A 24,941-nucleotide genomic window follows, 5' to 3' on the forward strand; every position below is an offset into this window, starting at 1 on the left:
TATGGTAATAACAATAATGGCATTCAAATTATAATTCATAAATGATTGATGCCAAATTTACTCAAAAACTACTTTTCCTAAATTCCCTCAACCACTTCTTCATATCTAAACAATCTCTGAAGCGTGTTTCTGCAAATCTCTCTCTCTCTCGTAGAAAAGATGTAATCTTTGTAAGATCTCAGCCCGCCCATCTTGTTGGCTGGCTTCTTCGGATCAATCAATCAAACTCAAGAATTCTTTCACACATATACACAAACAGATCGAGTGCAATTTCTAACTCACCATGAGCGCCAGCAACAAAAAGGCTATGCACACGCTGCTAGCTTCACGGCTGACGCAGCTCCACATCCCCTCCGTCGCCTCCGAAGACCCCTCACTAGATTTCGAATTCTCCGACTTCTTCGGCCCCAGCGCCGCGCCTCCCTCTCCTTCCTCCGCCTCCGCGCTCCCGCAAATCATACACCACCGCTCCCACTCGTTCGTGGGCCCCTCCCCCCGCTTCACCCTCTCCAAATCGCTCCCCACCTTCAATCGAGACGATTCCTCCTCCTCCGATGAGCTGGAGGAGGTTGCCGTCGGAAGCGTCTGCAACGGTGGCGTGGCGGCGGAGGAGGAAGGGGATGAGATGGGGCAGAAATTAGGGCCCGGGGATTTTGAAATTATGAGGGTAATTGGGAAGGGCGCGTTTGGGAAGGTTTTTCAGGTGAGGATGAAGGGGAAAAGCGGCGGTGGAGATGGGATTTTCGCTATGAAAGTGATGAGGAAGGATACGATTATCAAGAACAACCATGTTGATTATATGAGGGCTGAGAGGGATATTCTCACCAAAGTTGTGCACCCTTTTATTGTGCAGCTGCAGTATTCGTTTCAGGTTATCTTCTTCTCGTTTTGTCATCTGCTTTGTTTGAATGAAATCTGAGCATTGATTTGTAATATTCTTTTACCTTTTTAGGGTCACATGATTTATCTTTTGATTACTTAGATGCATATATGATGTTTAGTGAATTGTTTCTGGTTGAGGAAAGATTAGATAGTTGCTAATGTGGTGAGAAGAAACCAGGAAGTTGCACTTCTGTTTTAGTATGTCTGGAAAAATATGGAGATACAAATCTTCTCTATCTTTGTCGAATTAGCGTCCTTATCGGTATCTAGGTTGCAGAAAGCAATTTACAACTGGTGGATATGAGAAACTTATGACCTTTACCTTGTATGTAGTCGGCTTGTCAACAAGCTTGTATGTTTCACCCTGAACAATGTCTATGTACATATTATGAGAAAACTGTATGGATAATCGATTATTTACTACTCCCTTTGTCGATTTGTCCCGCTTCAAATGGCTGTACTTTAAGCCATGTGAGGTTAGACGTAGAGAGTATTTATCTTTGTGGTGTTTTACAAACTATTATTGTCCATGAAGATCAAATATCATGCTGTGGAGGGGAATGTTTTACATTGTGAAAGAGCTTACAGTTTTAATAGAGATATGTCTTTTCATGTTTCAATAGGCCGTGAGTCGTGAATTGTGTCACTCGAGAAAGAGGGCAGTGATTTTGCATCCATCTATCTTAGTTAGCGTGCTACTTCTCTGTATAAAAAAAGATGTCGTTTTTTGGAGACAAGAAAAGGGCAGAGTTGCCTAAAATCATATGTTACGTGGTCGAAAAGTGGCGAAATTGCTTTTGAGACCACATTATGGAGACGTCTTATATTTTCGTGCCGCGTTACATTTTAACTTTTTGTGATTCACAGACCAAGTCAAAGCTGTATTTGATCCTCGACTTTATAAATGGAGGCCATCTATTTTATCATCTCTACAGGCAAGGGATTTTCAGGTACTATTTTCACACTTTGTGTTAACATGGGAATAAAAATCTTCGTTTCATCTTCTTAATTTCTGTTTTGGCTATGTTTTGGGCAGTGAGGACCAGGCAAGGGTATATACTGCTGAGATTGTATCTGCTGTTTCACATCTTCACAAGAACGGGATTGTGCATCGAGATCTAAAACCCGAAAACATTCTCATGGATTCTGATGGGCATGTATGGCTAGGATTTAACCTGATAAATTTGCAGTAGCACGAATGCCTTGTAACACAACTGCATATGCTTCCTATGAGTAATCTGTGTTACTTACTGTTGCAGGTCATGCTCACTGATTTTGGACTGGCGAAGGAGATTGATGAATCGAGCAGATCAAACTCGCTATGTGGGACAACTGAATATATGGCTCCCGAGATCTTGCAATCTAAAGGTCATAACAAGAATGCTGATTGGTGGAGCGTTGGAATCCTTTTGTATGAAATGCTAACTGGCAAGGTAACATCTTGAAAGAATAACTCAATTTACGCCACTTTTCGTACTTAATTCTCTCATTTGGTCGCGTGAAGTCGAGAAAAAAGACCAATAATGTTGATTGTTGAACTTGTGGTATTCTTGCTTGGATAAAAGATTTTTATTTTCTTCGATGATTAAAGTGTTGGTGTTATATATTTCAGCCGCCATTCGTGCATGCCAACAGAAAGAAGCTCCAGGAGAAGATCATCAATGAAAAATTGAAGCTTCCACCACGTTTGACAAGCGAAGCTCATTCTTTGCTCAGAGGAGTAAGAAACATGTTCCTTTTCGTTCTTATCCTTGAATTTCTACGTTTCTTTCTTGAGATGCTAATCTACTTTGTATCTGTAGCTGCTCCAAAAAGATCCGCTGAATCGGTTAGGCAGCGGGACTAGAGGCGCGGAAGAGATCAAATCTAACAAATGGTTCAGTGCCATCAACTGGAAGAAGATCGAGGAGAGAGAAATCAAGCCGAAGTTCAAGCCAGACGTGAGCGGCCAAGACTGCACAGAGAACTTCGACAAATGTTGGACAGCAATGCCTCTGGACGACTCCCCCGCGCCTACTCCAACAGACGGGGAGCATTTCCATGGGTACACTTACGTAGCCCCTAACCCTTGGTTATCGTCTGAATGAGGAAACAACTCAAGCTGATGATGCTAAGGAGGCTTGGATAGGTTGCCTCAAACTTTGTAACTGATTCTTGTTTCTCCATAGCCTAGCTAGCTAATTTATCTTGTATTAGACTTTGAAGTAGCTTTCTTCTTTTTAATATTCATGCATCTCAAATTCTCAATCATCTACGATTCACCCTTAGAGAAATTTGAGAATGAGGGTAAGTCGGTCTTCAATTTTACGTTGGAAATCATTAACACAAGTAAGATCTCCAGATTCCATAAAGGTGAATTTGATAAATCTGATGAAAGTTAAAGATCTCTAAATTATACTATTGGAAATCATTAACACATGTAAATCTCCTTGATTATTAGTCTGAAACTCAAAAGTTGAATGTTGGGTTGAAAACTTGTAACCTTAAAAAATTGTACTACTAATAATTCAAGTAGCCTACATCAGATTAGCCTATGTCGGCCCAATTGGCATTCCTAAATATAATTCTCTATCTTAAGTGGGTTGGCCCAATTGGCTTCTCTAAGAATAATTCCAAAACCCTAAAGCTCCATGTTAGATTGAAAACTTATTAACTCGAAAAAATTAACCAATGGAAAACTTGAGTGGATTGGCCGGATTGGCTTTCCGACACAGCATAGTAGCATAAAAGAAATGCCATACCTTTTAATATCCAACCACATACTTCATGCATACTTGGATAACACACGATATTAATGAATAATTGAATACCGCTCAAAGAGATTAAGGTCCTACCAATCCCATCAATCACATTGATACCTAATTTTTCATCACATTTATACAACACAAAAGATTTCCTCAAGATTTGTCCTACCCCACCATTCAAGAATATCATAATCTCGTTTCTCCTCAAACATTAAGAAAATGATTAATTTACTTGGAAAAAATATTTTTAAAAAGTACTCTACTACTACTACTACTACTAACACAACATTAAAACACCACAATCACTTAATAATGGAAGCTATTTTATTTTCAAAAGGTGATAAAAACAAGAAGCAAAAGCATCAAAAAACATTAAGAGTACAACAAAGCATGGCATAATGTTAACTGGTCTGTACAAATGCAAACAAGAACAATTTCTAAGCCATCTAATTTTGCCTATTCCTCTCTAATACTTTCTTGATTTAACCTTTTTTCCCTACTCCCATTTACTGATGCTGTTTTTCAGCATGTTTTATTTTTCTCAATCTATGAGAAAAAAAACTCAAGCAACCTTACTTATGCTGCTATCTCCATCTTGATGCTCTGCCTCATCTGGAAGGCGGAGGCAGATCGCTGATCCTGGCCGGAGGAGAGAGATAACCGCAGAGACAGAGGCGGTGGCTCGAAGGAGACATGCTGCCTCAAACTGAGATCAAGCATCGCCGAGGACCAAGGCACGAGCATTGCAGGTGATGAGATTTTGGCCCGTTCAGTTTGAGCAATGGCTGCGTTCCCAGGGTACATGACGGGGGCAACTGTCACAGGGAACGGCATGACTGGGAATCCATTGCCGACCTTGGAAGGGATGGGTGGTGCAGGAAACTGGCTCGCTAGGCCGTGGTGGTGGTTCTTGGCCTCTTGAATTGGCATTTGAGAAACCTAATAAAACAAACAAGAAACACTACTGTTTAAATCTTACTCAATTAACTAAGTTGATTGAATATTTCAAATAAAGGAATTGCTTAGCACTCATAAAGTTAGTTTTTGCTTTTTACCGCAAAAAGTGTGTGTTTCTACTTGATAACAAAGAGATGCGAGCTGGCAGCCGATTTATTAAATCAAAGCATACAAAATTTACTTGAGCACACAAATTGAATTCATTCACACCAACAATAAGCCGCATCGCACCAACCAATCCTCTAATAATTACTATCAGTAAATACACAGATAAAAGTAATTACCGAGTCGGTGGTGATGTCGAAGAGGCTAGAGCGGCGGCGGCGGCGATTGCTGTTGCTCCGGCGGAGGAAGTATTTCTGAGCGTGACTGGCAACTTGAGTTGGAGTGCGGCTCTTGACGTAGTTTCGCGAGATTCCTCTCCAATCTCCCCTTCCAACCTTCGCCAATCCAAGGAGGAATAGCTTGTGTTCATCCTCTGTCCACGGAATTCCTGAAAACAAGTCCAAATCGAGCAAAATTAATGAAAACGTCACAATTATATTAGCAAAAACACATTTCTCTCTCCTTAGCACAAAAATCATGTTTTACTATCTCCATTTCCTATCGATTCTCATTTTCCTCGATTAACCATATATTTACCGTAGTTTTACAAATTTTACCTCTGATTATCAATTGAATCCATAATCATTTTCAATGATCAGAAACAAGCAATCTCAGAGTCAACAAAAAACACTCAATAAATTCAAAATCACACGATGATCAGAGATCTAACCTCGCTTACGCTCGCGATTCCCGCCGGCACGCTGAGGCACGGCGTCATCTGCGGAGGCGTAGCCGAAGGCGGCATCCGCCACATCCTTGGGCGCCTCGTTCACAACCGGCTCGTACTCAGACAGATTATTCATACTGACGCTCTTCCTCATCGGATCAACTCTCACTCTAACACCAAACAGCATGATCTCAGCGCCGGTCGCGGCGGCGGACGACGGCAACAAGCTGCTCTGCGACATTTCTCTCTCTCTCTCTCTCTCTAAAATGGAAATGGATTTGGATTGGGTTAAATGGTGGTAGAATTAGCGCCTTTTATATACGACGACGAGGAGGAAAAAAGGCTTTGTGAAACGTGATGGCCGTACAATGCAGCGCTGGAATTTTATTTAATTATTATATTACTACGGTAAATTAAAGTTGAGGATAAGGAGCTGTTTGGCTAGGCGGATTAGTTGTAATTAGTTTCGTGATAAGCCAATTTAATTCTTGGATTTGATAGGATATTAGGATGGTTTAATTTGTGGCGGTGTTACTCATTATTTCTTATACGGCATGTTATAATGAAGGAAATACGGCATGTTTTACTACACTCAAATAGGTCCACGTGTTTCCATTTTAAAAAGTTATCTGTGAAATAATTCAAACTATATACTACTTTTATAATTTTATTTAAGTTAAATTTATCTTTTTGTCCTTGTTGGTGGGGCTGCCAAATCTTACATTAAATGAAACTAACTAATTGACTAAAAATGTGGACAAAAATTACACATCTCTTGTGATTGCTTACAAATTATTTTTTGTAGTGTGATTTTAATCGTGTTATAAAATAGTCTTGATGCATATTACTTTTAAATTATATCAATTTGACCATTTGTGATCCATTTCAAATCATAGTATCTCAACCACTTCTTCTAACTAAACATTTGATAGAATTAAAGGTTTTAGAAAATAGAAAAATCTATATAAAATTGACATATGATAGGATGGAGAATTGATGTGCCGCATTTATTGTTAATGGTATTATTAAAATTTTCTCACTCTTAAAATTTACGGATAAATATAATTTAAGATCACAAATGTTATCCGATGATATCATCCAAATATCATACGATATCGTCACTTTCGAGATTGTAATGAAATATCTAATTTTGTGTGTTGTATTTCTAAACATATCATCATCCGTGAATAATCACACGATTGAGTTATGAAAATCATCTCTATTTGAAGACTCTAAAATCCTAATCAACTTTCATTTGAATATATAGTTAATTTTATTTATGCAAAAACAAAGAAAAGAAATATACAACAGTAATTTCATACTATTAGTCAACTATTATATTTTCTTGTAATTACTTTACATACCTAATGTCATCATATATAAGTGCTAATTAGAGAGATTAATGCCTTATAGTAATTTATTTTGAGGAAGACTATATAGTACTTGAATTGTTTTATTTATTAAAAAACTAAGAAATAAAAAACTGCATATTCAAACTCATTAGTATTTCACAACTTTTTTTATTTAGCCTTATTTATTTCTTCCTGCTTTTGGCGAATTTTCGTAGTTTCAGTGAATAACTTTATTTATCGGAGAAGACACATGAGATATTGAATAAGAGTAAAATCACTTTATTAGGCAGATTATTATTTATTTAATCAATTTAATAATTGACCAAATGAAAATTCACAATTAAAATAAAACTATCTATGTAAGCATTTAGCTACAAACAATATTATTGGGAAATTATATTTAATTAGCCAATAAAATTGGTCAGATTAATTTTCTTAAGATAATACTACTCCATAATTATATATTTGGCCAGTCATTTGGTTGCCAAATTATATTTAAAATGGCGTTAGCAAGATTAATTGCTTGATTTTCTTGTCAAATGATAAAATAGAAGTAGCATATTTAAATAAGCTTTCATTATTAAAATTGAAAAAATGATTAGAATACAAATAAATGGAGACTTAAGATGGTACCAATATATGGTGATGCACCGAAGGTTTAACGAATGTTGTGGAGAAATTTTATTAGTATTAAAGAGTACTTTAAACAAAAATGAAATATGCCATTTTCTGCTATAAAATTATTTTATAATTAGAACTGGATATTTATGTTAATTTGTATGGACGGGAAATTGGAAACGTGTTGAGCCATGAGTGGAAAATTACATTTGAGAATATCCTATATATCTTTTTCACTTGAATATCAACAGGCAACCGGCTAGAAAAATTATGAATATAATTTTGGTGAATTTCAACCTTTTCACTTGAATATCAACAGGCAAATGGCTAGAATATAATTTTGGTGAATTTCAAAGTTTGTTCCATAATTTAAAAATCGTTGCTAAAAGTTAATTTCTTACATTTATTTTTACATTTATACATAAGATGGCTAAAACGTGATTGTACATTAATTGCGGACAAATCAAGATGAGCCATGGTAATTTCTCACGAACTTCCCTTTTGACTTTCTAAGCTATCGAACATTTATCCTAATCTAGACTTATCTTCTCTATCGAAAAGATAACATCAATATTTTTCCGAATCATTTTTCATTATATCTCTCTATAGTCATCCCATAAAATGAAATGATTCGCTTTATATTATAAAGACGAGGAGATTACTATTCAAGGGCATCAATATAAATCCTCTTCACTTGAAGGGTATTTTGGTACTTTGTGAGAGATCAGAGGGAAGTTGCGTAATGAGATTATTCGAACAAGATTAGCGTACATATTATCATAATTAAATAGTTAATCAATGGTTAAAATAAGATTAGTGGGAGCTTAATTACATGACTATATATTTTGATTCCACGGCACTGCCGCCAATACGGTACGATGATATCCTAATATAATACTCCTACTTTGATTAATTAAGCGCTAGTTGGGATTTGATTTTAGAAAAATAAGATTATCACTTGAAAAGCAAATGGATTAATGAATAATTAACTGACAATCTTGTCTGTTTAAGACAGCGTATAGTCGTTATGATTCGTCCAAAGATAATTTAAATAAGTACTAATATATCTTCATACTTTAGAACATGATTAGGGTTGGTCACTTTCTCCATCACTTATGGGGGATGAAATAAAATTAATCATTTGTTTTTTTTTCGAAAAATTATACTACTACTATTCTATTATTGCCTATTGGTATACAACAATTTTATCTTTAACTATTAGTAATAATTATAATAAAATGTACTATATTTTATTCATCCATAAAAATAGTTACTTTTTGTTATTTTGGTATGTCCAAAACTATTTACTTTCGATTCATAGTAACTAGATTTACAATGACACTCATTCTCTTGTCACTTTATTTACTCATAATATATTTTAAATTATTTTTATGATGGTATTCGTTATTACTCATACTTCTCATACTATATTTTATTGAAATTCGCATCATATTAGTATTTATTTTTGGGACCAGAAAGTATGAAATGACCGCACATTAATAAAAATATTAGTAATAACTAGTCCTTAATAGTTTATTAGTAAATGAAAACCTTTTTAATTTTATTAAGAGACTGATATTTATTTTTTTCACCTAACGATTTTGACTAAGCAACGCTACGGTTTGCGTAACAAAAATTGAGATGTGAAAAAAATATTAAAGAAACTAAGCATGATTTGTATGTTTGAAAAATAAATATTTAAATGTGGAGAGGCTTGGGAGAAACAAAACTTCTACGACGAATTTTATTTTTTAAATAGGCTTCTGCGTAAGAGAGAAGAATTAATTTAAATTAAGCAAATGAATGATAGTTTAGTTAGCAATCAAAATCAGGTGTGAGTCGGATAAAACACAAATTAATTACATGCATCTAATAATTTTTCTATTTGAGGAAAATAAAATGAGGCTTTAAAGAAGGGTATATTTTGATGTGAATTGATTAATTTCATCAGATACTCAGTCTTTCCATATCCATCTCACCTACTTTTAAATTAATTTATTCATTTAATATCAATATTTTCTTTATTTTAATTTGTCTACAAAAATTAATTTAATTTTTCTATTTTTCTGAATCTCTGAGTCTCACTTATCTATCTTTAACTAACGCTAGTAATAACATTTCCCTCTTTCTATTATTTTACATTAATTTGAGTGTAGTAAGTTTTACTATAGACAAATTGTAACTTTATTTTATTTGATTTTATGGTGACACTTTGATTGAATGATGGTGAGTGGTCAGTGGGGGATGGGGTCCCTGTGGTACAATCGGATAATCAGATAAGATTAAGATAAGGTATAAAAATCATTTTCCATACATACTAGTAATTTTATTGGTCCCAATATATAGTAGAAATATTTTGTTTATAATCCAAATTGAAAAACCACTGACATAAAAGCAAGCTTGCTATAAAGTAGTACTACATATAACTATAGTAAACAATTTTTATGAGTAATTCTTAAATGACATCGTTTAATACACACATGCTCTACTAGTTGGTTACACCGTCACATCATCTATTATTTCGTTGAAATTTCGTTGTAATCAATTGAAAAGAAATTGTAATTTCGTGATCTACTATTTCATTTTCAAATCTAATGCGACAGACCATAATTTAATTATATTTCATTCCTAAATTAAACAGCTGCTTCTTTTCAGTGGAATATTCAAAATATTTCTAATTTAAATCACTAATCTATTGGTACCAATGAAAGAGGGACTCATGCAGCTAAGTTGACTTTAACATAAGTTTAGCATGCAACTATGTTGGCTACTTTACTTCTTTGTTAGGAATAATGAAAATGAGATGGTCACATAAATTATACGAGGCCTTGCTTAGTGTTGAAGAAAATGTTTCGAAAATAAATTACTACTATAATTGAACACATGAGTCGATTTTAAAAGGATTATATAAATATAATTACTTATAAAATCACAAAGTTTTATCAATTTTTTTTGTTTGTATTGCACCTTTTCAAATTTATATACCAAATCATGAAATTTCAAAAATTCTTAATTATCTCACGATGATTCTCCAGACAAATACGATGCTAAATTGGTGCATATGTATAAAATTTTAGTAATATCGATAAATAGTGACATATATGTGTATTAATATGACATCAATAATTAAATTTGGTCATATGGGAAAATTGAAAAAAATAAAAAATTTTGTGATTGTCATCTAAATTTTAAAAAATAAAAGATAAATCAAAATTTAATCAAATTTCATGATTTTATAAGCAGCAGAATGATATGTTGCATACCTTATGTGAGCATTACTCTCATTTGATGCACAATTAATATTGTTTGTTTCGATTTATATACTAGTGTTTAGTTTGATTCTAATAAATTAAAAAATGTTATTGAAATTTTTTATTTCACAAAATTCATAAAAATCAAAGCTTGATTTGCTAATTACTAATAAAATAACAAATCAAGCTTTGATTTTATGAATTTTGTAAAATTAAAAATTTTAATAACATTTTTTAATGTATTAGAATCAAACTAAATATATAAATCAAAATAAACAACGCTAAACATGCGTCAAACAATAGTGATGCTCATATATGAAGCTCGCATAAGACACGCAGGATATCATCAATTAACCCATTTTTAAATAGCTCAATTATATACCAAAACATGATGCTTTAGTTTTAGTCTTTATAGCCACTTTTATTGGACATTAACATCGTATTTTAAAAAAAAAACTTTTCCATACAGCTTACATATCAAATTTAATTTGTTTTGAGATTTAGATGTTTTTTAGTACTTCATTAATTATTCAAATACTATAATACACCTCCCATTAATCTCGATTATTCTATTAGTATTAGTGTTGGAGTTAGATCAGATCGGTAAAGATGTTAAGAACTAAATATAGAAAATATTATAAACAGAATGAATCTTGATTTATGCTATGGTAGCTAGGGTATATATGTATAACAATTATTGTCACAACAATTACAGTAATAAATTACTGCATTAGATATCTTGGAATAATTGTCCCAAACCCTTTATTCAAATGGTAAAAGTAAACATTAAAAGTCTCCTTAGATGCTTTCAATTTGTGTGCTCCTTTAATAATTTTCTTAGTAATTCAAACATAACACTTTAAACATGAATATTTTTAACTCAAGGATTATGTTTGAAGTTAAGATTTTTTATTACGAATAATAATATTTAAACACTTGAGTAATTTGGTGTGGTATATATATGGAGTTTGACTAATTTATATGCACTATATAATTGTGATAGCTGTGATTAGTTTGGGATGAGACTCAAATTTAGAATGTGTCTTGTAATTTAGTAAATTGTCAACATTAGAACAAATGCGACAATAAAACACAACTTAAATCTTAATTGGTAAAAGCGTAGATTAAATAAAAGTTCATTATTAATCCAACCTTAGAACAAATACTATCCGTCCAAAAGAGGTAAATAGCACCAAGAAATCAAGAAGTAACAAATTCAGCCTGTAAAGTGTTAATTGAATTTGAACTCTTTTTAATAGAGGCGCACTCATACTAATCATACACATTGATTTCTGCGAATAAAGAGAATCCACAACCACTGTGAGTTTAAAAGAAGTAAATGGCACATAGAAAATCAGAATCGACAAATTTGACCTATAAAGTGTGAGTCGGGTTCGAACCTTTTTTAAAGCGATACATCATACTCACACAAAATTAAATTAATTAAACTCTCAAGTAAATAAATGAATTAAACTCTCGAATAACTGATAAGACAGTCTACTCATAAGTGAAATTCAAACTCGAGATTTTTGTAAATAAAGGAATCCCACAACCACCAGTTGTTTAAAAGAGGTAATGGCACATAGAAAATGAGAAGCGACAAATTTGACCTATAATGTATGAGTCGGATTTGAACCTTTTTTAAAGCGACACACCCATACTTGCACACATTAAATAAATTAAAATCTTGAGTAACTGAAAAGATAAGCCTCCTCATCAGTGAAATTCAAACTTGAGATTTTTGTGAATAAAGGAATCCCCCAACCACTAACTGTTTAAAAGACGTAAATGTCACCTAGAAAATGAGAAGTGACAAATTCGACCTGTAAAGTGTCAGTCGAATCCAAACCGTTTTTAATGCGACACACCCATACTAACACACATTAAATGAATTAAAGTCTTGAGTAACTGAAAAAATAAGCCTCCTCATCAGTGAAATTCAAACTTGAGATTTTTGTAAATGAAAGAATCCCACAACCACTATCTGTTTAAAAGAGGTAAATAGCACCCAGAAAACGAGAAGTGACACATTCGACATGTAAAAGTGTTAGTCGAATCCGAACCTTTTTTAAAACAACGCATCCATACTCACACAAATTAAATGAATTAAGCTCTCGAGTAACTGATAAAATACGCTTTCTCATAAGTGAAATTCAAACTTGAGATTTTTAGTCTCTATTACATTATTAACATGGGATATAATTGTTGAAAACTTACTTTCTTAAAAAAAACACTTGGTAAAACCATACAATTGATAAATCATTAGATCAAAAAAAAGGCCCACCAAATGCCTATCTTCACAACTTTGAACCCTTTTTTATTCAGAAATCAATAAGTTTTGATTAAAAAAAGTAGAGATTGGGTTGAGTAATATTATAAAGTTATGTGTAGAAGATAAAAAGATAAGTGTAAGTTTTATATAGAAAGATGGAATCCCCAGATTCTACCACAAACCATTTTGTCTGCCACCATAGTATTGGTGCAACCATGCATTTGCTTCATATCTTTTTGAGCATCATCTATATATTCTCTTTCAAATCCAATCTCAACCACTGGAAAATCCATTACACATATCTACATGCTTTTCAGATATTCAACTTGCACTAAACTATAAAAGTGACCTAAAATGAATCATATCTCCTCCATAACATGCTACATTTGCTATGAACAAGTAGTATATTAGTATTACACTAGTAAATGGCTTGCACTTTCTTGATGCAGTTTTTGGATTGCAGATGTTGCCGCGTCAATAGTTGCATTGAACAGTGATGAGTGACGGATCTAGAACATAGTTTTGGGGTCGGATTCATTGGGTAGAAATAGTTTTACAACTTCAAGTGAACGAATGAGAAGGGAGAAGGGTCTTTTATTTTCGGCCGACCCTAAGGAATAATATCAAAAACAAACGTTCTTCATAAAAAAACTGCAGATTGGAGGGGGTGTTTTCGGCCGACCCTAAGGGAAAATAATGGCGATTGGGTGTCTCTTAGTTTTACATCATATAATACAAAAATAAAGTCGATGGGGAGATAAGAGGCTGATTGTTTTACTAGAAAGAGGTGAATGGATTTTCAAATCAAGAGACATTAGCTGTCAAAATCACATGGTTGTTAGGTTATCATCATTCATCAATCTTGATTAAAAAAAAAATTATTCCTTCATTATTTGACATTATGTGTGCCCAATTATTGTCCCTCCATCCATTGCTATTGCAATTCCACAATCCACACAATGAGATGAATCAATCTGTCAATTTCCTAACCAATATTGTACCATATCTCTTTTGGCACAATTGCATCAGATCATGTACCTAAAACACACCACAGTGCAGAGAGAGAGACAGACAGACAGACAATGGATCCAATAATGATCTTTCACTCGATTATGTGGTCGATCAACTTATGCGAAACATGAGTTGAAATACACATGATAAATATATATATTCGCCTCCACGTGGCCGCATGGACCAACAGATTTTCATGTCTTTTTTAAGGTTTCCCGACACAACATAAGTGGGCTGGACCCATTGAGTCCTTCACATTGAAAAGCACTAATCTCGTGTCAAATCGCCTCTGTTAGGCAGCATTGCACTCTTACTCGTTGCTTGAGGCACCAGTAAACTGTCAGTGTCGCTGCTGCTGCTGCTGGTTCTTGTGTTTCTTGGCCCCTCTAGGGGCAAAGAAGGGATCCAAGGACAGCGATTAACCTGTTACTCTTCGTTCATACACCACTTGCCATGAGTTTTGTGTCTGTCCTCAAACTGACACCATTGGCATCAGAGCTCTTCTGTTGCTTTAGGTTTCCAGAGAGAGGGAAAGGAGAGTTTGATAAGTTAACTACGCTCTCACTATCAGAGTCTTGAGAAAAGACGCGCTTGAGCTGAGTCTTTTGGCAGACTATTCGTCCCTTGTTCCACCCAGGGAAACAGAAGGATGACGATACATCTTTCAGCAAAGAATATGCAGCCTTTGCGACAGGGAATTCTCGTGTTATTGAGCTCCTTTCCATTTGCCCTCGCCTGCATAAACAGGGAACTAGTTATAGATAACAATCCCAAAAAGAAAAAACCCTCATTACTTTGTTCTTATAATCTAGAACGTAGAATTAGGAATATCTATGTTCTGTAAAACTAAGCAAGTAAAGTGAGGTGTCGCTAAGTAACATCTAAATAATTGAGTCCAAGTTCAGTGAGTGGAAGTAGAGTCGAGCATCATTTGAACATTTATAAAGCAACGGTGAAAAAATAAGGAGAGATTTCAAAATAACCAATGCTAACACTTACACAACAACTGTGGTTGCCAGTTGAGGAAGTTCCTCCCCATTAGATAGCAGCTCTTGCATATTGTTCAACCAGACTGATATTGCAGTGCACGCGCCGCCAGGCCACATTCTGAATGATCCAAAGTAAGATACGAGAAACAGTACATCAATGATGTAATTAAATCTCATAATATGGAGAAAGAAAAGCAAAAGAGAGAAGCTAGTGATACCTGTGAACATCGACAGACCAAATAAGTTTGTTTTTACGGAATAGTTCTGGATATAGGCCCCTATTTGTTGCTTCACCAAGCACTCTTGCAGCCCTTTCCTTTTGCCCCAAACACCAAAGTGCTTCTAGAATTGTGTTATAAAACCTGATCCTAAAACCACACCCCTCAGAATTCAGTTTGTCGAATGCATATTCTACCATTTGCCAATTACTTGAGTCATCCAAATCTCCTTTGATCATTTGTCCAATGACCTGGTGAATATTAGAGAACCTATTTGTGTGCATCTCATTTAGCAATTCATCAGCCTTTTCCCACCTGAAAATAACAACTTCATAATGTTATATAAGAGTAGTTCATGGAACAGCCTAAGCATTAAGGCTGTACGATACTCAGAATCCTATAATCATCTGCTCAATCCAGAAAATAAAAATGGAACTCTACCCATCCATTACAATTCCAGAGTTCCTAAATGACAAGTGGTGAAGTTTCACACATAACAGTATAAAAAGAGTCATTTCAAAGAGCTGATATATGGCATCAAATTCGGGAATGTTAGTGTTTTCTCTAAATTAATCTGAGAAAAATATAGAACCCTGTGTGAAATATACACAAAGGAACACTAGTCATTAACTCATTATCATAAAAAATGTACACATAGAGGTCTTATAGAATGACACAAAACAGGGTGATGTGAATTCTTTATCCATTATATAGTTAGCCTGGTACTTTATTTTGTGTTGCAGGGACCTTGTCACCAAGAGTGAATGTTGCTTATTGTGCATTTTCTAACAGCTTACACCCTAAATTTCCAATTACCAACCAATGTTTGTCCTAGGGAGTTTGCCTAAACCCTGAAGTCCCGTCATAATTAATTGCCACCTTGTCACGTTTTTCTATAGTTAACATGCAAGACAGTTTTCTCAGCGACTTAACAGGAATCAATAAAACAAGCCATAACACAGAGAAGCACACAACTAAAGGGTGGGTTTGCACATATATCTTATCAGCTATAAGCCATGAACTTGATTTGGAACAATGATAATAGTACCCATACTGACAAAATCTATATTGCTTTCTTCCACAAACAAAATTTCTGTGGTTAGATTGGAACTCTGCAATTTTTTTTCCATAATAGTCATACGATCTTAAAGGCATCAGTACCAGTAAAAAAATACATTCTTGAATCAGATAAATGCCAGGGTTGAAGTTACCTCTCAGTTTTGGCATAAACTGCCAGCATCATACAGTAGCACATCACGCTTGGCTGTATACCCAACTCCTTAATTTGCTGAAACTGTTCCTCACTTTCATCAACAAGGCCCGCAAAGCAATAGACACTCAAGACTGCTTCAAGAGTGTATTCATCAGGATCACATCTAACCTTTTCCATGTCAACATAAGCTTTTATGGCATCTTCAAATTGGCCTCCCTGCCTATATGCTTCAATCACACCATTCAATGAATCTCTGTTTCGGGGAATACCCAACTCACCCATTCTTGACAAAATAGCTTCAGTTTCCTTGTAGAGTCCCCCCTTTGCGAAGCTATGAATCAGAGCATTATAGGTGTCAATAGTCGGTGTGCTCCCTACCTCATTCATCGTATTAAAGGCTACAAGAGCCTCTTCATATAGAGCTGCCTGACCATATGATTCAATCACCCCAGTATATGCTTTGGCACTTGGTACCAATCCTTTCTCACTCATATGATGTAAAATTCTCTTTGCATCTTCATGAAGCCCACCCTTCCCACAAGCGTAAATCAACCCTTCATAAGTCTCCATATTCGGCTCAACATTCTCTTCAATCATATCATGAGACAGTGTCACCACCTCCTTGAAATATCCTCCTTCACCAAAGACGTCAATAAGTATATTATACGTGTCTGCATCCGGCTCAGTATTACTTATCTTCATTTCAAGAAAGAGCTCCCTCACCTCATTGTACATCCCATGCTTCCCAAACAAATTCAACAAGATGCTATAGGTTCCAGAATTTGGCATGCTCCCTGCAGCCTGCATTTGCCTAAAAACACCCATAGCCTCCTTTATCTTCCCTGCTTCGGCATAAGCTTCCAACAACACGTTATAACTCATTATCTCTGGCAAATTCCCCCCAGCCTCCATCTCTTGCAGCAGCTCAGAGACCTTCTCCAACTTCCCCAGCTTGCCAAACGTTTCAACTAGATACCTATATGTCGTGATGTCAGGTAAAACACCACTCTCGTTCATAGTCCTAAACACCATCTCCGCCTCATCCCCTAATCCCCTACTCGAACACGCACTCAACAATGTATTGTAAGTAACCAAATCCGGCTGAATCCCCTCATGCCGCATTTCCCCAAACAAGCTCAACAAACCCTCCCACGAGTACCCTCCTCGTGCACACGAATTTATCACGGTATTATAGGTCAGAATATTCGGCACAATCCTATCCTTCTTCATCCTATCCAGCAATTCCAGAGCAACCTCATACTGTCCATTTCGACCATAAGCGTTGATAATCGCGGTGTACGAAAGGACAGTTCTAGGAACCGAATGCGCCACCATTTCATCGAAAATATCGGCGGATTTATCCAAAAGCCCCTCGCGACCTAGAATCCCGATCATTATAGAGTAAATGTGCTCATTCGGCTTGCACCAAATCTGGCGCTGCATATACTTGAATAAACGGAGAGAGCGCTGCCAATCGCCGCGCTGGGCGAATTCCTTGAAGACGAGGGAGAAGTCGGAGAGAGAGAGCTTGTTTTTGAAGGTGTCGAGGCAGCGGGCGATGCTGCCGCGCGGCGGGAGGCTGGAGAGCTTGTTGATTAGGGTTTCGACGTCGTAGCTGTACTTGCCTTTCTCGACGGTGACGCTGGGGTTGCCGAGGATGAGCTCTCTGCTCTTAGCTTTGGCGACAACGGCGAGGCCGCGGCGGGGGGAAGGGATGTGGTGGTGGCGGCGGCGGAATTTGACGGGGAAGTGGAGGTGGGAGGGGGAGGTGGGGGTGAGGATAGGGGGGAGGATTTGGTGGAAGGAGAGGGCTAATTTCGTCATTTGGAGCGAGGTCGGAGAAGGTGTCTGGATTTTTGGGGGGTTTTAGCGGTTTGGGTAGAGAAAGAAGATGAAGAACACGTAGCTTACTTTTACATTCCAAGATAAAGAAATTATACATACAAAATTACAAAGGCCTAAATCTGGTAACTGTGTCTCTAACACCGAAATTACATTTTACGTATAAAAAGTTTTGAATTTACATATTTCATACAAAAAAAATTAATTTAATTAGTGTTTCAAGTTAATTCATTCGGTCTAAATCCACGTGACACCGTTACTTTTCTTATGGAGTGGTATTTTTTAATCATAATCAGTATGAAAAATAGAGATGAATGAAGGGAGGTAAGTGCTATTTACATAGTTGATCTTCACTTTCGGAACAATGCACATGACAAATATCTGATTCAGGTTGACAATTTATGCATTTAATTCAAACATGACTTTTTAATTAATCTTGCACACCGTACTAATGCAGAATTAAATATCTCTTCGACGCCATGGAAATTATAAATTTGTGAAAGTTTCAGTGACCTGCGAAGCTTGAGGCAGCAAATATTAGCAGCGATAGACGTAGGGTGGTTCAGTACGGTATACCGTACTTTGAGTGTCATACCATATATCGTACCGAAAGTTACGGTATGACAAAACATCATACCGATATTGTACCTAATTTTTCGATATACCGGAGTTCGGTATACCCCAAATTCGATATTGTAGTTTTTTATACCGTTACCATACCATGTTTTCGGTATACCGAACTTTTGCGGTATACCAAACTTCGGTATGGCATACCGTTATACCGGAAAAATAATATATTATACCCAAAATATTAAAAAAACTATTCTATTATTCAACTACTTCAAAAAGTACATAACAATTAAACTTCATACAATCATTCTAATATTCAAATTTATAAAACTTCGACAACCAAATCAAAAACAAATTATAAAATCATGAGCAACATTATCTTCATTTAATGAAACCTTGTTGGTGAATTTGACAAAAGACATTACTTGTAGATGAGACTGAAAATGGAGGATCCAACCTGCTATAAATATAAGGGTTATATATATATAATAATAATCCTATAAATATAACATAAATATTATATATATAGGTATGTATATAATTATATATTTAATAATCAACGGTATACCGGTATACCGCGGTATAGAAAATCTAATACCGTTACCACACCGAAAACTACGGTATACCGAAAAATCGGTATTTTCGGTACGGTAAGTCCGGTATTTCGGTATAATTCCATACCCCTAGATAGACGTGAAGAGGTGAAGGGTTTGATTTCAAATTTGGGAGAGAGCTCCGACGACATTTAGTTTATGGTGGATTAAAACGATAGCTGAAAATTCAGGATGTTTGATATTTTTATTCAGTGTATAAAACATAAATTGTGCAGGGAATCAAGTAAGTGTGAATAGGATAAAAAAATAGGAAAAGTAACGGTGTTAGAGAAATTTTGACGGAATGTATTAGTTTGACACACTCATTAAACTTTTTGTATGAAGTACGTGAACTTAAAACTTTTTTGTACTGAATTGAAACATTGGTGAAACTTTTTATATATGTGGTGTAATTTCCCGTCTCTAACTCTATTAACTAACTTTCAAAAGTATAGTTAACTAGGAGTATTTCAAACTTTTATTTTTATTTTTATTTTAGATTTATACAAGTGGTACATTTTAAAACTTCAGCCTTGAGTAATCTTACTATTAGATTTAAATTAAAGTTAACAATGCCTTTATTTCTCCAGTATTGATAGTTATATTGTTATGCTTGATGCAATCTTCAAAATAATAGTAAGAGCAAAGAGTTATTTTGTTAATCATTTGGGATTTTTATTCGTAAACGTGTCATCGTTTTTTATTAGAAAATATTTCATTGTTACGGTGTACTACTCTCTCCGTCCCACAATAATATACACTTTTAGTTTACACGAGTTTTAACGCATAGTTGTTACGATATACTACTCTTTCTGAATAAAATGTTCAACAAAAAATTTATGCAACCAAAATATTGATATGATAACCAAAATTACATGTCCATTACGTAATTAGTGTGTAATTTTGGATAATTGACGTGTAATTTTGGCTTTTATGTCAACATTTCGATCACCATAAAATTTCATGTATGACATTTTATCCCCAAAAATGAAATCTTAGTAGTAGATCACATTAATATTTATACAAATAATGGTAAAAGAAAAGAGATAGAGAGAAAAAAAAATTGTTGAAATATTATTAGTGCAAAATGAGACACACTTTAGTAGAGATAAAATAAATAGAGTCTAGTTTTGATGGACGACTAAAATTTAAAACATTACTTGTATGATTTTTTTTCGTGAACGAATATAGTAATTTTCTTTTCTAGAAATTTAGTACTACTATATAAAATACAATTACATCCTACCTATTTCCTATGATTTATAAGATAGCTAATTCAATATTTTCATTTATATGTATTTTTCAAGTTTCACACTTTCAATGAAATAAGAATCAATCCAAAGTAACTCAAATGTATGGAGTTATTAAGTGTCTTTCAAGGTTTCCATTTTAATAGTACTAATAAAAAAACAAGGGTTAATGTGTATTAAGTGCCTCAGGCATTATCAAGTGCATCGTTACTAAATGATTTGAGTTTAAGCTTGATTATTAGTATTATTTTGTTCTCTACCGCTAAACCAACACGAACAATTATACTTCTAATGGCGACGTTCTGTTTTAACAGGGATGAACTTCTGTAAAGATTTGTTGAATATCGCAATGAAATGAGCAACAAATACCTATTCATAACTATTTGATACATGAACAATAGACTACTAAATTATTACTACCAAGTACAAAATTTTGGTATTTAACTACTTCCATTCAAAAATTGGATGGAAAAGTAGACATGTAAGGATAAAAGATCAACAACAACAACAACAACAAACAATTCTGGGAAGGACCACGTTATAAACTTGGCAAAGATGTCGGGATCCAGGAACTCGATATGAGCAGCACGGCGTGTACAAGAATAATGACAGAGGAGAAACAAAAAAGGCACAAGAGATGGAGGGAAGTCGATGCATTGCAGCAAAAGATAAGTTGGCAGAAACAAAATCACTCAATTAACTGAATAAGTTTTTACAATTTGACCTTCATATTGAATAAGTCTTGCTGGAGTAACCACAGAACCATAATCTTCATCCTCACATCTCACTGTGACCTTGATTTGATACCATCTAACTGAATGAGAGAAGAGAAAAAAGGAACACATGGACATTAAAAAGGGTGTGCAAGTCATAAAAACATGTGCCAACAAAAACTTGAAACACGCAAACAAATTGAACAAAAAGTCCAGAGATACCATACTCTTACCCTTGCAGAAACAAGTCAAGGTTGTGAAATCGGTGAATGTAAATGGCAATCTCATGTACAGCTTCCAACATTGGCTGTTAAAACTATCGTACAGAGAGGCCCAAGATTGGTGGGATTAACTGTTTGCTGCTTCACTTCTAAGCAAACTTGAGAGACAAAGGCTTTGCATTATTACGATGATAGAGATCGAAGAATCTCTATGAAGGCTCATGTTATGCAAACACTCACGCTATGAACACAAAAGAGAACAAAGAATGCACACAAACGCTCACGCTCATGTTTTTACTCTCTAGCTATTGCGATAACGCTACTTACAGATAATAGTCATGGCTTTCCAAATCAGTTAATAACTACTTTCCGGCTAAGAGATGTGCTTCTGTTATAAAAATTGCTTCCAGTTCCAGCTCTTCTTCTTCTCACTTCTTTCTTTCATCTTGCTTTGTTCTTCTTGCTTGGTTCCCTTCGTTTAATCCAAACATACGGTTTGTTGATGCTGGTAACAGAAACAGGGGTATATTCACTCGTTATACTGAATCAACTCCGCCGCTTATGGTAACTTTTTTATCCTGGGTGTCTGCATTCTCTTCCAATTCCTTTCACCAAGCGATAATCATTTATCGATGCAGCCTTGCATTTTGAAGAAAAGATTTATGCAGTGTTTCAGTGCAGAGAAGCATACTTCCTACTCTGCACCAAAAGTAGCATTTTCACCTACACAATCAAACATAATAGTACTTCATCAGAAACATAGCAACATGGTATCAGTTTGATTAGCAAAGCCTAATTATGCCGGATCAAATCACAAAATGATTAATAGTTCATGATTATAAAAGCGGTTCCAACATGACGACAATTAATCCCCAAATAAACCAGCTCCAGACGTAGAACAAAAAATGCAACCATTTCAAGCGGGTTTTTTCTTCTTTTGTACTAGACAAAAGATATCATTCCTTGTTTGTACTGCACTTTTTTTTTCCGGATTTAGGAGAGACGCATGACCCTCATGCGTCTCTTTTTAATGAGACGCATGACTCTCATGCGTCTTTTATAGAGACGCATGAAAGTCATGCGTCTCTCTTTTTTTCCGTTTTATTTTAACGACGCATGAGCGTCATGCGTCTCTATAAAAGACGCATGAGGCTCATGCGTCTTTTATTTTTTTTAAATTCCACCGACGACGCATGAGCGTCATGCGTCTTATAGAGAGACGCATGAGGCTCATGCGTCTCTAACTTGCTTAAATCTGCAAACCCAGCCAGAATAGGCAGACTTTCTTGTTAGCATCAACACCACAAGCAACAAGCAGCTTACCTTTAAATCTTCCTCGGAGGTGAGTTCCGTCTATTGTCAAAACTGGTTGGCACTCCTGGAAAGCATGTATAGCAGGCCCAAGTGCCCAGAACACGTAATAGAAGACTTTAGTACGGCCCTGGCTCAACAACTCGTTATGCCTCCACTCAACAATGGTGCCTGGATTCCTATACTGCAGTTCAAGCATGTAGCTTGGTAAATCCCTAAATGACTCCTCCCATCCACCAAATACAATCTCTAAAGCCCTTCTCCGTGCATACCATGCCTTCTTATAACTGACTACCACATGAAATTTGTCATGAACAAAATTTCTTACGGCGGCGGCACTAAACTCGGCATTTTTTAGCAACTGATGGCGAATACACAAAGCAATCATTGGTGATGAAAAGTTAGCATGTCCTCTATCATTACGATGACCTTCACAACTATGGCGTCCCCGCCACTTCCTAATCTCCCACATATCATCATGGGCCATGTGTGTAACAGAAACTTCCCACCGACATTCATTCGCTTTGTCAGCGTCGGTCTCGCTGATAATAGCTGTCCCATCTTCTGTCCTCCCATTAGGAAATTTGCACACGGCATGCCACCTTCTTAATTTACTCTCAACCACCCTAAATTGCCGGTGTTGCCTCAGACTCCACATAGTAATAGCAGTCTTCACATGCAGCTTGCTATCAAATTTTGTTCCAGCATTAATCCGATATGGGTGTTCTTCATCCCAGTACATGGTACTGCGTTCATTACCAACTTCAGGTACCTCAGTAGGACCACTTGGCAGTTTGCGAAAATATTTCAACCCAGTGTGAACATATTCTGGAAGTGGTTGTTCACCTTGTACGACGGGTTTATACACTACCTCCTCATCACTAGAGTCAGCACCGGAATCATCACTTAAAATATCATCAGACGATGAGGACGACAATTCTGGATCTGCAAGGTCTCCTCGTACAACATCAACATCAGCATGCTCTTGTACATTCTCTTGAGTATTCAATCCAACATCTGCAAAATCTGCAGCATCTGTTTGCTCATTCATACCGCAATCGATGCTCATAGGTTCAAACCTCGTAGATGATCCAACACCATGATCAACAATTGGTAGGATGTAGGCATTTCCAACAGACGAATACTCAACAAATAATTCAATATGCCGAGTAGAATTTAGAGCCGCATTGAACATATAAAACACACTTTGATCACTGTCAACCGCAATACATACATAACTCGTACCGGTACCCAAGAAACAATGCCTCCAAGATATTTCGATGAAGTGTTGGTTGGAATCTATTCTTATCTTAGCACATATCATTGCAACTAATTCAGATAATGAAACACATGAATCTAATACGATGGAAGCTCTCGCACGAGGAGGATCATAACAAATGCCCACATGAGGAAGTTGATATATTCTTCCACCCCAATATAAACTCACGAATACTTGCATGATTTCTGCAAAAATATACATACAACAATTAAAGATAATTTTTTTCAATAAACCCTAATATAGTAAGTTTACAATAAATTTATTAAAAACCCTAATAATATGCATATAAACAACAAATAAGGGAGCAATGTTGAAAGATTGAAGGAAACTTACCGAAATACGACGGGAATCGCCAAGAAATCGCCAAGGAAATCGCCAATTTTTCCCTTCCTCCCTTTCTCTCGTGTAGTCTGCCTATTCTGGCTGGATTTGCAGATTTAAGCAAGTTAGAGACGCATGAGCGTCATGCGTCTCTCCATAAGACGCATGACGCTCATGCGTCGTCGGTGGAATTTAAAAAAAATAAAAGACGCATGAGAGTCATGCGTCTCATTAAAAAGAGACGCATAAGGGTCATGCGTCTCTCCTAAATCCGGAACAAAAAAAAGTGCAGTACAAACAAGGAATGATATCTTTTGTCTAGTACAAAAGAAGAAAGGAAAGAGAGCAAGAGCACAAATCATACATCCACACACTCGCATATAGGTCATATGGTGATCTTAATGATCGAAAAATGACGATAATCCGATCGAAACCTGGCAATGTTAGGGTTTCCTTCCACCGCATTTGTGCCGGGAATCAGCTGCTACGGTTTCGATGGCCTGATCTCGGTGGCGCGTGGAGGAGGAGACGCTGATTAGCGGCGAAAGCGGCAGAGAAGCAA

General features: G+C 35.8%; 3 protein-coding genes across 3 annotated transcripts; 1 reads left to right on the forward strand and 2 right to left on the reverse strand.

Annotated features, from left to right (window-relative positions):
- Positions 1–99: 99 nt before the first annotated feature.
- Positions 100–3,132, forward strand: LOC121749805 (serine/threonine-protein kinase AtPK2/AtPK19-like). Its single transcript, XM_042144448.1, has 6 exons — positions 100–871; positions 1,750–1,832; positions 1,919–2,039; positions 2,142–2,315; positions 2,495–2,602; positions 2,685–3,132. Exons 1-6 carry the CDS (start codon positions 284–286, stop codon positions 2,967–2,969), a joined length of 1,359 nt encoding a protein of 452 aa, XP_042000382.1. The 5' UTR covers positions 100–283; the 3' UTR covers positions 2,970–3,132.
- An 800-nt stretch (positions 3,133–3,932) lies between these two features.
- Positions 3,933–5,647, reverse strand: LOC121748914 (transcription factor MYB1R1-like). Its single transcript, XM_042143479.1, has 3 exons — positions 5,359–5,647; positions 4,868–5,076; positions 3,933–4,565 (listed from the first exon to the last, which is right to left on the reverse strand). The coding sequence occupies exons 1-3, from the start codon at positions 5,594–5,596 to the stop codon at positions 4,203–4,205; spliced, it is 810 nt and encodes a 269-aa protein (XP_041999413.1). The 5' UTR covers positions 5,597–5,647; the 3' UTR covers positions 3,933–4,202.
- An 8,284-nt stretch (positions 5,648–13,931) lies between these two features.
- Positions 13,932–18,155, reverse strand: LOC121746471 (pentatricopeptide repeat-containing protein At1g74850, chloroplastic-like). The gene is made up of 4 exons (XM_042140309.1): positions 16,278–18,155; positions 15,067–15,381; positions 14,859–14,966; positions 13,932–14,594 (listed from the first exon to the last, which is right to left on the reverse strand). The coding sequence occupies exons 1-4, from the start codon at positions 18,101–18,103 to the stop codon at positions 14,297–14,299; spliced, it is 2,547 nt and encodes an 848-aa protein (XP_041996243.1). The 5' UTR covers positions 18,104–18,155; the 3' UTR covers positions 13,932–14,296.
- Positions 18,156–24,941: the final 6,786 nt, after the last annotated feature.

The sequence above is a fragment of the Salvia splendens genome, chromosome 9 (assembly GCF_004379255.2).
Source record: "Salvia splendens isolate huo1 chromosome 9, SspV2, whole genome shotgun sequence".
Taxonomy (NCBI): Eukaryota; Viridiplantae; Streptophyta; class Magnoliopsida; order Lamiales; family Lamiaceae; genus Salvia; species Salvia splendens.

What these genes read in the sequence shown, in the direction of transcription:
- LOC121749805 (XM_042144448.1), top strand. Translation starts at nt 284, where the DNA reads ATGAGCGCCAGCAACAAAAAGGCTATGCACACGCTGCTAGCTTCACGG. An exon ending in AGCTGCAGTATTCGTTTCAG is followed by an intron (nt 872 to 1,749) that starts GTTATCTTCTTC and finishes TGTGATTCACAG; the next exon opens with ACCAAGTCAAAGCTGTATTT. An exon ending in TCATGGATTCTGATGGGCAT is followed by an intron (nt 2,040 to 2,141) that starts GTATGGCTAGGA and finishes TTACTGTTGCAG; the next exon opens with GTCATGCTCACTGATTTTGG.
- LOC121748914 (XM_042143479.1), bottom strand. Translation starts at nt 5,596, where the DNA reads ATGTCGCAGAGCAGCTTGTTGCCGTCGTCCGCCGCCGCGACCGGCGCT. An exon ending in GAATCGCGAGCGTAAGCGAG is followed by an intron (nt 5,077 to 5,358) that starts GTTAGATCTCTG and finishes ACTTGTTTTCAG; the next exon opens with GAATTCCGTGGACAGAGGAT. An exon ending in TCGACATCACCACCGACTCG is followed by an intron (nt 4,566 to 4,867) that starts GTAATTACTTTT and finishes TTGTTTTATTAG; the next exon opens with GTTTCTCAAATGCCAATTCA.
- LOC121746471 (XM_042140309.1), bottom strand. Translation starts at nt 18,103, where the DNA reads ATGACGAAATTAGCCCTCTCCTTCCACCAAATCCTCCCCCCTATCCTC. An exon ending in GTTTATGCCAAAACTGAGAG is followed by an intron (nt 15,382 to 16,277) that starts GTAACTTCAACC and finishes TGTTATTTTCAG; the next exon opens with GTGGGAAAAGGCTGATGAAT. An exon ending in CTGGCAACCACAGTTGTTGT is followed by an intron (nt 14,595 to 14,858) that starts GTAAGTGTTAGC and finishes CTGTTTATGCAG; the next exon opens with GCGAGGGCAAATGGAAAGGA.